Source organism: Neopelma chrysocephalum, unplaced genomic scaffold (genome assembly GCF_003984885.1).
Source record: "Neopelma chrysocephalum unplaced genomic scaffold, ASM398488v2 Primary Assembly neopelma1_97116, whole genome shotgun sequence".
Taxonomy (NCBI): Eukaryota; Metazoa; Chordata; class Aves; order Passeriformes; family Pipridae; genus Neopelma; species Neopelma chrysocephalum.
Window position 1 is genome coordinate 1,728,020 of NW_020925758.1, and position 13,102 is coordinate 1,741,121.

Sequence of the window (13,102 nt, forward strand, 5' to 3'; positions counted from 1 at the left end):
AGGAAGGTGCGCAGGACCCAATTTCCCATGCAGGAAATTTAAAGATAGTGTGGGCGCAGCCTGGTGCTGTTGGATGTGAAGAAGGGAAATTTTCAGGTCCTGCAGCGAGAGAGATTTAGTCTTTGCTTTTAGAACAGTGAAAGTCCTTGCATGGCCAACTCTTTTGGAAGATACTAATTCCTTGGGCTGTTTATCCAGCAGACCCAGGGCTTGGGTCTAATGATAATGATAAGGGGAGTGGGCTTGCCCTCCAGCACTAGTTGGTGTAAATCTGTCTGGCACTGTGCACGCACAACCCGTCTGTTGCAGTCCCCTGTTGGAAAGCTTCCCATGCTGCTGCCTTGGTAATGCTCACCACGTACAGGAATGGAAAGAACTAAACACAGAGTTGCTGTTGAAAATGAGTTTTAGTAGATATGGACTGCAGTAATTTCAGCAAATTGGACTAAAAGCACACTTCTGTGCTTTTCTTTGTTCCTGTAACCATCTCCCACCTCCCATCTCTCACAGGCTGGTGTTTACCGGCCCTGCTGAATTCTCACACGTTCCAGTTGTTTGAATCCTATTTAGAGTTTTATTTCTCTTGCAGGTCTAGGCTTGCAGTTATGAAGTATTGATGGGCTTCTGACAGGGTTGTCGTTTGGACAAGGTTTAGGTTTTTGATCAGTATTTTTTGCATGCTTAGTTAGTGTGGTGTTTGGGTTCTGTTCCTTCGCTGTTTTTTATCGTGCTCCGTACTCCATGTCGTGAGTTGTGACACCCTGGGGTTTGTCCATCATCTGTAGTTTTTCAGATTGTTAGTGAATTGGTGCTGTTTCTCATCATTGGAATATTACTTGGCATCTACTTAGGACAGCAAGTCATGTTTTGTTTTGTTTTTTATTTTTTTCTCCAATAGATTTTAATTTTTAATCATGCATGTGTATAAAACAGTTTTCCTCTGTTGTTTTTCTTTTCCTAGGGTTTCTTTTTTACCCCTTTTTGTTTGGTTTTTTTTTTGGTTGCCTTTACTTGGTATCTCCCCTTAGCTGCAGATTGGAAGCATGTCCCCTGAGCTCGTGTTTGACTGAACGTTTTGCTGTTGGCTGCTTGCGTGACTTGTTTGAGGATAATAATAATAATGGCCCATCTTCGCGAACGAAGATTTGGGGAAAGGTCTTTTACCTTTCCAGCCTGCGCAATGGATTTTTTAGGTGAGACACAGCCTGCGCTGAACTGAGCCCACCCTTTAATCCTAAGGTTCATCTGCCGGGGCCAAGCACGCTTGGACAATGGCAGTGAGGTCCTCAGGACGTAGGTTTGTTTAGAGTGTCCTTCTCATAGATGGATGGCCACACAGGGCTAACGACCTCCATCAGGCCAGGAGACCGGGATTCGAACCCGTGGTCGCAGCAGTGAAAGTCCTGCACGCTAACCACTAGGCCACCAGGGGTCTCCTTGTTTGAGGATAAACACTTTTATTTTTGCGGGATATCATTCCTACGAGATAATTTATGGCTTGGGTTTTGTCATCTTCAGGAGGAAAAGTTAGTCTTAGCTTTGCCTAAGCACTGAGGACTGTTCTCAGAGTGATGGACCATAGTCCCCAAGACCAAACATCATATTTAATTTGCTTTGTCTACAACCTTTCCTTGTCAGTTATGCCTAAAAGTATTTCTTCTTAAGAAAGCTTTGAAAGAAAGGAATCCCATACATTTCTTAGAGTTCCAGTCTCTTATTGCTAAGCCTTTGTAGATGTATACTTTAAGTATGTATTTTTAAGACTGAAGAAGCAATAAAAAAGCCATTCTGAACATCACATCTAAAACCAAACAGCGCCTCTGAGAAGACAATGAGACATTTATATTCACAGAAGTTACAGCTCAGAAAATGAGATTTTTCATTCTATTTCATGAAACTCCAACCAGAACCAAGAAAGCTGAGCATAACCTAAGTAGTTTTGGAGAGAATAAATAGCCCGACCTTAAGTTAGAATAAATAAAGTGTAAATGTCAGGGATATTTGATCAGTGCAGAAAGTTAGAGTTCCCGAAATGCACAAAGAAATGGGAAAAGGTTACCCCAGCAGCCAGAACACCTCATATTTATCTGTGCAGCCAGGAGCAGCTACAGCCACCACCAGAGCTTACCAGGAGCAAAACAATTTTTGGAGCACTAGGTATTGAGTTTTACTGGTGCTTGTGTAAGATTTACAGCTGGAAATGGAGTGTAAAGCCTCCTGTAAATTCCTGTCATCACTTCATCATGCAACAAGATTAGTCTGTCTTTCATTTTGCTTTTCTTTTTTCCTAATTGCTGTTAACTTCTGCTTCACTTGTCACATATCTACTATGAATATAATAGGTAAAAATGATGTGTAAATAAGTACCTATTTATCTTGCTTCAGCAAAGCACTTGAGCCTGTGCTTATCTTTAAATACGTGATTTAATCACTGAAAGCTTAAATGTTTTGCTGAAGTGGTGCTGTGCTGTTGTCAGTGAGCATTTCCCAGTACATTTGTAATTTTTAATTAAGAAGACCAAACCAAAAATCAGACATAATGTAATTAACAACATCTCTGGTTTGCAGTTATTGTAGCGAAAGTATCACTAACTCCTTATTTTAACACGGTTTTGATTTAATATAGCAAGTTGGCTTTTCTTTTTGTCTCATGAAGCCTCACTTCAAATATTTCTGTTTTTAAAAGTCCAGTGGGTAAAGCTGCCAGCAGGACACTGTGCTTCTGAATTAGGGTACTACACATGGTGGGGCAGGCTTCTTCAGGATCCTTGGGATCCATGCACATACTTTTTAAAGATTATCACTTTACACCCACTGGCAGAACCTATTTCTTATAAATAATTTAATCCCCCCCCCCCAGTTTAAATTTACTCTCAGCTTTGTTTCCTGGGCATTTTGGATGTCACGGACTCTACAAATGGCAAATCCATGAGGGCAGTTCGGAGAGGGACGTGTTAACCAGATGCCTAAGTGATAAAACCCTTCAGCTGAGACTCTGGTGCCTGAATTCAGTAGTGGCATTAATCCTCTGTGTGGGTTTTATTTTTGCCTTGCTGCAGGTGTGTGCATCCCAGGGGAGGTGTGATCCAGAGCGTGTCCTCCTGGAAGCGCGGCTCTCAGTTCATCAACGCCCAGCAAACACAGTCATGGACAGCAGTGGCTCCCCAGCAGAACTGGTCCTCACCCCCAGAAGTCGTGGACCTCACCCTGGATGAGGACACCAGGCGCAAATTCCTGCTGTAATCCCGTGTCACTGTGTCCCCGTCCCCTTCCCCTCCTCCCCTTCGTGGCACAGAAGTTCATGATTAAACCTTGAGTTTCAGAGCCCCCCTTCCCACCCCGTCCTTGGCACTATGAAATCCAAACTCACGACGTCTTTTTCCATGTCCATAAGAATGTAGTACGATTTCAGTATGACTTAAAAGGGTTTTTTGCCTTTTCCAAAAGGGGATTCCTACCAGATTAACAGCACCAAATTTAAAACACATCTCTACGGTTTACTAACGTGTGCGTGTTAATCTGGAGAAATAACTGTGTGCAAACCCACATCCTCCCGCCCTTCCCCGCCTCCCAACTCCAGAACGTTTTTAACTTATCAGTATATTGAGTTTGTTAGTAGAAGTTAGTGTGTTGCTGTGTGAGCATCAGTGATTTTGAGAAATGGTGTGTCCTCACTGATTTCAGTGGAACTGGGGGTATTCAACACTTCCGAAGTCTGGGCCAAGAGTGTTTGTACCCAAGCTGATTTGGTTGTGTTACCAGCAGGAGGGACTGTCTTTAATGCAAACGGCCCATAACTTATGCACTGAAGAGCTTTTAATTAAAGCATTTTTATTCTCAGTATAATTTATAGTTTATTCAGTGCTGAATCTTCTGTCTACTTGACTACTGTGTTTCACTGATCATTTCCCACGGCTTGATATGGCTAAAACAGTAATAGTAGTGACTTAGTAGCAGCTGATTATTGCAAAAGCACAGGAAAAGGTAATAAAAAGGCCCAGCATCCCTCTCCTTTTTAATTATAGCTGAACTTTTTAAACCTTTATCCAAGAATTGCCTGGAGGAGACGGGAGAAACTAAACGTTTTGCTCGTGGTCCTCATTTCTCCTGTTGCTTGTTTGCTTCATTCACCACTTCAAAAAAAGAAAAAAAATACCCAAGCAAATTCCAAAGCCCCAGCCTGGCAAAGCACTGGCAGCTGCTGGTGTTCAGCTGGGACTGTTCCCAGGAACTCGTGGGGCCACTTAAGTGCTTAAAACTCTGTCCTAAAAGATGTTGCAGGATCAGAATCAGAACCTAAGGTTGTGATTTTTTTTTTTTGTTGTCATTTAATTAATAATCTGCACCCTGCAGGGTTCTAGCCTATATGGCTTTAAATCTTGCCTTTTATGTGAGTTTTAGAATTGTTTTTAGGGCGTGATTCAGATTCTTTTTACCGGAATATTTACAGAAATCAGTGGAACTACTCAGTTTAGCGGGCTGTGGTTTCTGTGGTGTATATGGAAATTCCTGCCCCTCATCTGTCATTTTGAGCCTTTCTCAAGGCAAAAACCAAAGATTAGACTTCTAACAGAATGATACTATTCACTTTTAAAGTCTATCGTGCAATTAAAATGTTCCTTCATATTCTGGATGTTTTTAGTGGGAATTTTGTACAACTCTGTCTTCAGATTTATTAGCAGTTAGGGCTGAACAGGGGTGGTCAGGACACGGGAAGTTCTGCTTTCTTTTCGTGCTGCCTGGTTTTGAAATTTATTTGGCTTCCAACGGTTTTTACCTGTGGGCAGAAAAGAAAAAAATTAAAAACAGAATTGCCTGTGTTGTCATGTAAAGGAAAAACAGCCCGGTATAGTCAGTAACAAACATCTCTTTTTCCCCATAAGCAGAACAGTTTGGACTGCACTTTACAAGACGAGTAGGTAAGGGATTGATACTCCAATTTCCAGCTTTCTAAAACATTGAACATTAATTGTGTTATTGCATGGCCAGAAAAATGTATGTGGTGCTTCTAGTGACCGTTTTATTTCTCTGGGGGGAGTGGGAGGGAGGGAGGGGAGCGTGGATGGAGCCCCTTGGCAGTGCAGTAGGGAAAAGCCCCCCCTGTGCTGCTCTGTCGGTCCCTCCTCCCAGTGTTTTAATCGCGCACCTCAGTCACTTCCATGGGCTCACACACCTGCTGTAGAGGTAACTCTGGAACAGGGGCTTAGTGTGGCTGCTTCTCCCCGTTCCACAAAGTCTCCTGGAGATCAGTTTTGAAGAAAGCTGCAGGGACCCGTTTGCAGTCCTTCCGTGAAAAAAATGCAAACTAACTCTCCTCGTTTTTTTTCAGTTTGTATATGATGTGACTTCCATGTGTATATAAAAACAACTGCATCCTAACCAAACTTCCTCCATTTGTGCACTGTGTTTGTTTAAACAATTCACATATTGTAGTCCGATGCAGGTTTTCTTTTATTTAAAACACTACGTATTTTCTCGTATTCTTAAGAGATTTCAAAGGGTAGTGCTCTGAAAAACACAATCACTGGATAGCTTAGGGTTAGGAAACGGTTTGGTTTTGTTTCTCTCTCTCTTTTTTTTTTTTTTAAACTGTTGTTTTTTTTTTTTAAAAAGAGCAAAATGTGCCTGGGTGGTTTTGCTCTTCTAAGCAAGAAAGAGAAAAGTCAGCCATTGTATGGCTAAGAACCAATGCACTTGGGGCCTGATCCAGAACCCACTGGGGTCGGTGCAGGGCTTTCCATCGACCTCAGTGTGCATTGGCTCGAGCCCTTCAGGGTTTAGCAGTTCCTGAATTGCTGGAGTGTGAACTTGGAATCTTCTATAGTGAAGACAAATCATTGCTTAGAATATAAATGTTTAAAATGTGCAACTCTAGTTTAAAAACAAAACAAAACAAAAAACCAACAAAAAAATTGATTCTTCTCAACACTCACTATTTAGTTCTCATTTTCCATCTAGTATTTAATGGTCTTTGGAGAAAAAAATAATAATAAAACAGAGTGTTATATAAATATAAATATATATATTTTTGGTGCAAGATGAGACCTTCTGTTTTTTTGAAACAAGTCTGTAGCATAAAGGTTAAACTATTTTAAGACAAAATAAAATAGAGTGTATTATTTAAACAACGTCAATTTGTTTGGAATTTTTGTTTTCCAATTTTATCAAATGTGCTGCAGTTTGTCATATCTCCAAAATAAATCCTTGAGATCTGGGTTACAGCTGCCCAAATACAGCATGTTCCCTGCTGTAAGACATACAGCATGTATGTAACATGCAGTAACACGGGCAGTTTTGCATGTCCAGAATGGAAAAGTGATTTCCCAACTGCAGAATCTTGCTTTTATCTCTCAGACCAGGGCAGGACTAACCCTTCTCCCTGTAGCACCGGTGGGGGTGCCAGGAGATGTTCGGGTACCAGTAACAAGTGGCTGCTGCCCGTCACAGATTCCCAGAATGGTTTGGCTGGAAGGGACCTTAAAGATTATCCAGTTCCACCCCCTGCCATGGGCAGGGACACCTTCCACTAGACCAGGTTGCTCCAGGCCCTGTCCAATCTGGCCTTGGACACTTCCAGGGATGGGGCAGCCACAGCTTCTCTGGGCAACCTGTGCCAGGGCCTCACCACCCTCACAGCCAGGAATTCCTTCCCAATATCCCATCTAACCCTGCCCTCTGGCACTGGGAAACCATTCTCCCTTGTCCTGTCCCTCCATCCCTTGTCCCAAGTCCCTCTCCAGCTCTCCTGGAGCCCCTTTAGGAGCTCTCAGGTCTCCCTGGATCCTTCTCTTCTCCAGGTGAACCCCCCCAGCTCTCCCAGCCTGGCTCCAGCGCAGAAGGGCTCCAGCCCTTGGAGCATCTCCGTGGCCTCCTCTGGACTCGCTCCAGCAGCTCCTTGTCCTCCCTGTGTTGGGGGCTCTGCAGAATCCCTTCCAGGGATGCGATTTTGGCACAACCTCCACCTCCCCACACACCTCAGTCCTTCAGGTGTCTGAGCGCCCTTCACACGGTTATTTCTCCGACTCTGTCCCCCTGTCCCATCCTCCCAGGCATCTTCTGCTGGTCAGTGAGACCAGCAAGACACTGGGATTTCCTCACACAGCCAGACAGTGCTGACAGGCTCAGACCTGCTGCTACTGGGAAAGGAGGTGCAGACCAACTGTGAAGCTCTGGGCGAGTCCTCACTGACCACAGGGAAGTGGTGCCAGTCAGGACAGTGTTTGGAGAACCACTAAATTACACCAGGGAATTTACAGGGACAAGTAAAGAAGGGAATGGGATGGTAAGTACAATTGCACTGTGCTGAACCTAGGGTCCTGCTGCCTGCCAGCCTTCTCATAGGCAAAATGGAAATGGGAATAGGAATAATAATAATAATAATTCAATACCTCTGCAGTGTTTACCGTGTATTTATTACATGAGGAAGCTTTCAGTGCAAATGAGGAATGCCATTTATCCATTTATTTTAAATATCAATATGGATAATGAGAGTGAAGCGAGTCAGTTTTCAGCTCCACTGAGTCCATGGGGTTTGTGAAACCTTAAAAAACAAATTCTGGGTCTGGTGGTGGTTGTGGAGGTGGACACCAGACTTGGGTTTTATTTCATGTGTTATCATGTGTTGTGGAGTTTGTTGCAGATATGGGAAGAGGACAGATGATGTATCTCCTGAATCTTTTTTTCTCCATCACCAAGTCACACCCAGAGTCTGTAGACTTCAGGATACACCAAAGGGAAAGCTTAAAATTTCTCCTGTGGCACTTGGCACCTCTTTATGTAGGAGCAACTTGGCTTTGTGGTAACTGTCATTTCTGCGGCAAACACAAGAACTGACCAAAACTACCCCAAACCAGGTTAGATTTGGTATTGCTTTCCCCAGTGAATTCACTGTGATGCAGATTAATTTTGTGGCTGAAAATTTAGTTTGTCTGCCTTGAAATGAGGACTGAAAGTTTTTTGCTACGTGGATTAGTTCCCCAGTTCCCTGGAGAGTCTGTAAATGCTGTCCTTTGCCGAGTGCATCACCTCCTCCATTGGCTGATACACTACTCAGTTTCCCCTCTCCTTTTTAGGGTTGTCATCTGTGAATATCAGCTGCTGTGGCTTTCTCTCCAGAGCATTCCAGGGATTTCATTTCCCTCCTTTCTGCACAGGAAAGGAGCAGAACACCTGCAAAATGCAAACTTGGGAGGGACAAACACTGCATTTACTTTCGTCTTTGGTGCAAACAAGGTGAATCAAAGTCCTCCTGTTACTGACACCTAAGAGCAGATGAGGATCCAGCCCCCACCAAGTTTATATCTTGACACCAAGGAGTTTATGAAAAGTAAATACATTACTGAGAGTCCTTGCGACTGCTGATTCATAAATGCCCCTTGGAAGTTTTCTCTTGGAGCTGGTTAGTCATATAGATTTGTAATTCAATTTAAAATTAGAATTGAGTGCCAGCCACTGGGAAGGAAATATCTTTCAGACAATCTCAGGGCAAAGCTGGAGTGGGCAGGGGAAAGCTGTCTGAAAGTTTAACTTCAGATAATTTCCTACATGTACTCGCTGCATCGGCAGCTTTGGGTGAATCCAGGGCAACCACACCAGAGCTGGGAAAAGAAACAAGAGTCCTCTGTCAGATTCGTTTTTCATTGCTGTAGTGATGTGAATTGAAGGCAGAACTCCTGGAGCCTGACTGGTGCTTTTTCCAGGGGCTTTCCTACATGTGCCTCTAACGAAATGCTGAGCGTGGCATTTGCTTGTCTGTGACTTCAGGCTCCTGTCCGGCCCCTGACTGAGGACACCCAAACCTTTCCCATTCCCCTTGCACCTCTACCTCAAACTTAGCATTGCTGAACTCCACTGTCACACCAATCATAGGATCAAGCAACGATTTGGGTTGAAAGGGACCTTAAAGATCATGTTATTCCACCCCCCTGCCATGGGCAGGGACACCTTCCACTATCCCAGGTTGTTCCAAGCATGACCTTGAACACTTCCAGGGATGGGGCAGCCACAGCTTCTCTGGGCAACCTGTGCCAGGGCCTCACCACCCTCACAGCCAAGAATTCCTTCCCAATATCCCATCCAAACCTACTCTTAGTTTTCCCCCCCTCACCTTTCCAACTGTGACCCTCTGGATGCCCCAGTGTTTGCCCACATGGATCTCCATTGGAAGCTGCCATTTTGAAGCAGGGCATGTCCAAACCCCCCTCTGTGGGACTGCAGGTACACAGGAGATGTTTATCCACGGTGTTATGAGCTGGCAGTGGCCCTAAACCCAAAGAGGAGCTTTCAAGTCTGGGGTGGCTGGGCTGGAGTGATCCTTTCAAGATCCTAATGGGAAATGTGTCACTCGTGTTATGTGTTCTCACACAAAGCTCATCTTACCTGGCACGGGTTATGACAGAGATACATGAAAGGGTAATTTTCTTGCCTCTCCACATGATTACACTTTCCTTTTAGGTCCATTTATTTACACTCTCCCTGGACCGCATGTGACAAAACCACCAAACAAAAATACCCCGCACAGGAGCTCTGCCAGTGACAAATCACTGTCCAAGCACCTCAGACCTCTTTCCTGGCATCTCACTGACACCTCCCTGTGTGCTGACATTGGGGGAATGGTGGAGGCATCCTCACAACACGGGGAGCCAACAAAGAAGGGACTCACAGGAGCGGGATGTCATCGAGGGCAGATGTTGAGTGACTCCTGAACTGCTCCCCCAGCTCTGCCTCCTGCTTCTGGAGGAGATCCCCAACCCCTGGGCAGAAGGGGAATCTCCAGCAGGGTGGAGTGACGTGGCCAAAACTCCAGCTTGTGAACATATCCCTGGTGAGAACGATTTCTAACCTTCTCAGCGAGGGTGGGAAACGGGCCCAGCCTCTCTGTGAGATGCATCTCAAAGAAGAAAAATGCAGGTTGGGGTATTTTGTCAAGTCATTTTTGTTTCTGATGGTTCTTGGTGCATGCTGCATCTTCCCTGGGATTGTTGGTGTCATCTCTCCAATTCCACGGTGAACATTGGGCTGGACAGTACCTGACGGCAGCTGACAAGAGAGACAAAGAGGGACTTTTTACAAGGGCCTGGAGAGACAGAGAAGGGGGAGTGGCTTCCCACCACCAGAGAGCAGGCTTAGATGGAGTATTAGGAAGAAATTCTTTACTTTGAGGGTGCGAGGCCCTGGCACAGGTTGCCCAGAGAAGCTGTGGCTGCCCCATCCCTGGAAGTGTCCAAAGCCAGGCTGGACGGGGCTTGGAACAATCTGGGTAGTGGAAGGTGTCCCTGCTCAAGGCAGGGACTTGGAATGAGATGAGCCTTAAGATCCTTTCCGACCCAAACCATTCTGTGATTCTGTGACAGGCAGTGACAGGAGCTCACCTTCAGTCTGTCAAAGGACCAGAGCTCTTCAGGGAAGAGTTTTCAGCTCCAGGCAGGTAAGAGATGGAGATTATCCAGACAAAATCCTGGCAGACCATGGGATGTGGGAATACCAGCCTGTAGAAACACCCCCATTTCTATGTTTTACCACCAACCTCCCTAAAAAAAGTCCCTGAAGTGATGAACCAGAGGCACAGGGCAGGATTTTTGGGGGAGTCCTGTGTAGGGCCAGGAGTGGGATTTCGATGATCCTTGTGTGTGCCTTCCAACTCTGGATATTCTGTGATTCTGTGATGAAAAATCCAATCACTGTGTGTCACTACGTGTCCACAAATCATATCTGACCCGGGAAAAGCCAGGAGCACGGCAGGAATCAGTACAACCTCCCCCGGGTGCTCAGGGCCAGGTGGAGGTTTTACTCTGACAACCCCAGAACGTACTAAATAACCAGACTCAGCCTGTCCCTTAACACCTAACACAGCCCTGTGGCTTTTTGGTGCCTGCTGGGCCCCAGGGCAGGTGTGAAGCTGCTCAAATGGTCTTGCATTACTCAGGCTGCAGCAGGTGAGCCCACGCCCTGCCTTGAATAATTGAAGGCTGGGTGTTTACCTGTGGTGATGCACTCAGTGCCACCGGTGTGTTGTAGGTGTGTCCCTGATGACAACCATCAGGCAGCCAGCCCCAGTTCAGCTCTTGGGCTCCCCTTGTGCAGCCAAGTCCAGAGAGAGCACTGTTCTGCCCCTCCAGCGCAGCACAGAGATGTAAAACCGGTCTCAACATCGTTCTTCATTCAGATGGGTTTTGCTTTTTCCATCTTATTTTCATCAGAGTGGGCTCCCGTCCCCCGTGGTTTTCCCTCGGTTTGAAGAGGTGGGGGAGATGGGTGCCGGTGAACTTTGGGGTAACCCAGGGCAGAGTCGAGCCATTAGAAATCGACAGTGGCAAAATGAAGAGCAGGATGGAGGTTTCATAGAATCACAGAATCACTGAATGATTTGGGTTAGAGGGGACCTTAAATATCATCCAGTTCCAACCCCCTGCCATGGGCAGGGACACCTTCCACTAGCTCAGGTTGCTCCAAGCCCCATCCAACCTGGCCTTGGACACTTCCAGGGATGGGGCAGCCGCAGCTTCTCTGGGCAACCTGTGCCAGGGCCTCACCACCTTGACAGCCAACAATCCCTTCCCAATACCTGATCTAACTCTGCCCTCTGGCAGTGGGAAGCCATTCCCCCTAGTCCTGTCCCTCCATTCCTTTTCCAAAGTCTCTCTCCAGCTCTCTTGGAGCCCCTTTAGGCACTGGAAGGGGCTCTAAGTTCTCCCTGGACCCTTCTCTTCTCTGGGTTAAGATACCCAGAGCAGGAGATAAAAACACAGTGAGTAAATCCAAATAAAAATGGGGATAATATCAAAAGGCAGCTCACAGCATGTCTTGGACAAGACTTGTCAAGTTGAAAATGCTGTTTAGTTTGTCCTCCCCCATTGCAAAAGGAGGATGAGCCTCTGGTGCACACCTGACCGTCCTCCACACCTCCCAAGAGCATTTGAGGACCTTTCCTGCAGTTGGGATGCTGTGAAAATATCGTCTCATGCCATTAAAAACCCCAGCCCCCTTGGAGCTGGGGAATCCTTGGCTCCTTCCACAATCACTCCTTCTTCCAGCTGCTTGTCAAGATGAAGAATTTTAGGGCAATTTTTAAAGCAGTCCCACCTGGGCATGGCACAAGGCAGGGAGCGTGCTTTGCAGGAGGGGCTGAGCTCCCTGCCAGCCAAAAATGTCTTATTATGATGATTTATTATCCCAGTAAGCAGCAGCACTGGTTTTGGAGGGGTGATGCTGAGCTCCCTCATCCTTCAATGGCCAATGTGAGGTCTTGCCCTGGACCAGCACTCCCAGTTTGTGCAAGGCTACAGCAAAACTCTCAAAATGCTCATAAAAGTTCTCGAAAATGCTTCAAAATTAACTCTACACCTATATCCTCCCTATCCCCATGCGCCTGGGAGGAATTCCCTTAATTCCTGGTGGTCCAGGCTTGACTCAACCTGCTCCCAACCCCTTGGAAAGTCTGGGTTAGGGGCGTGGGGGTGGAGTTGAGCGCTCTCAGCAGCAGCCAGCAACCAGCAAAGGAAGTAATATTGATGATTTTTAATGTAATTTGGCCACGGATATTTTATCTCAGGAAGCCCGGGCTGGAAGCAGCCCTCGGGAAGGCACTAGATGGCACCAAAGCCGGAGGATACGGGCTCCGGGCTGCCATCGCATCTCCTCTGCATCCCCCAGGATGGGGGAAAGCGCCTTCAGAAACAGACAAAAAGGCTTGTGGATGTGAAAAGGACAGTTTTGGGGGTTTTTTGTTCTCCTGTCCCTGCTGGACTCCGCTGTCTTATCCAGGCCCTGTCCTTTCATCCAGCATCCATCCCGAGGCAGGGAAAAGAGCCCCAGGAAGGGCAAAAGAAATCGAGCCATCCAGATGTAATACTGAAATTAAATTAACCAGCTGGGACTTTGAGGTAATTAACCACTGATGAGTCAGATGGAGGGTCCTTCCTCCAGATATCAAGCCCAGGCTCTGGGAAGGTGCACAGGGGTCACTGACCTTGCCTTGTTTTTGGTTAGTGCAAACCAAGGAGTGGATTTCACAAATAAAATAGCACAATGTCCTTGATTAGTGGCAGAAAATGTGGGGTTTTGCAGCAAAGCACGTTGCCAGAAGAGGGCTTTCCTTTTGCAC

At 46.1% G+C, this 13,102-nt stretch overlaps 1 protein-coding gene across 3 annotated transcripts in view; it reads left to right on the forward strand.

Moving 5' to 3' along the window:
* The window catches only part of CUNH18orf25 (chromosome unknown C18orf25 homolog), a 46,931-nt gene extending 40,803 nt beyond the window's left edge, over positions 1-6,128 (forward strand). For all 3 annotated transcript variants that reach the window (XM_027671632.1, XM_027671633.1, XM_027671634.1), the window contains one exon: positions 3,060-6,128. In XM_027671632.1, the coding sequence (XP_027527433.1) occupies positions 3,060-3,243 (184 nt within the window). In that variant the 3' untranslated portion in view covers positions 3,244-6,128. The remainder of the gene's footprint in view (positions 1-3,059) is intronic.
* Positions 6,129-13,102: the final 6,974 nt, after the last annotated feature.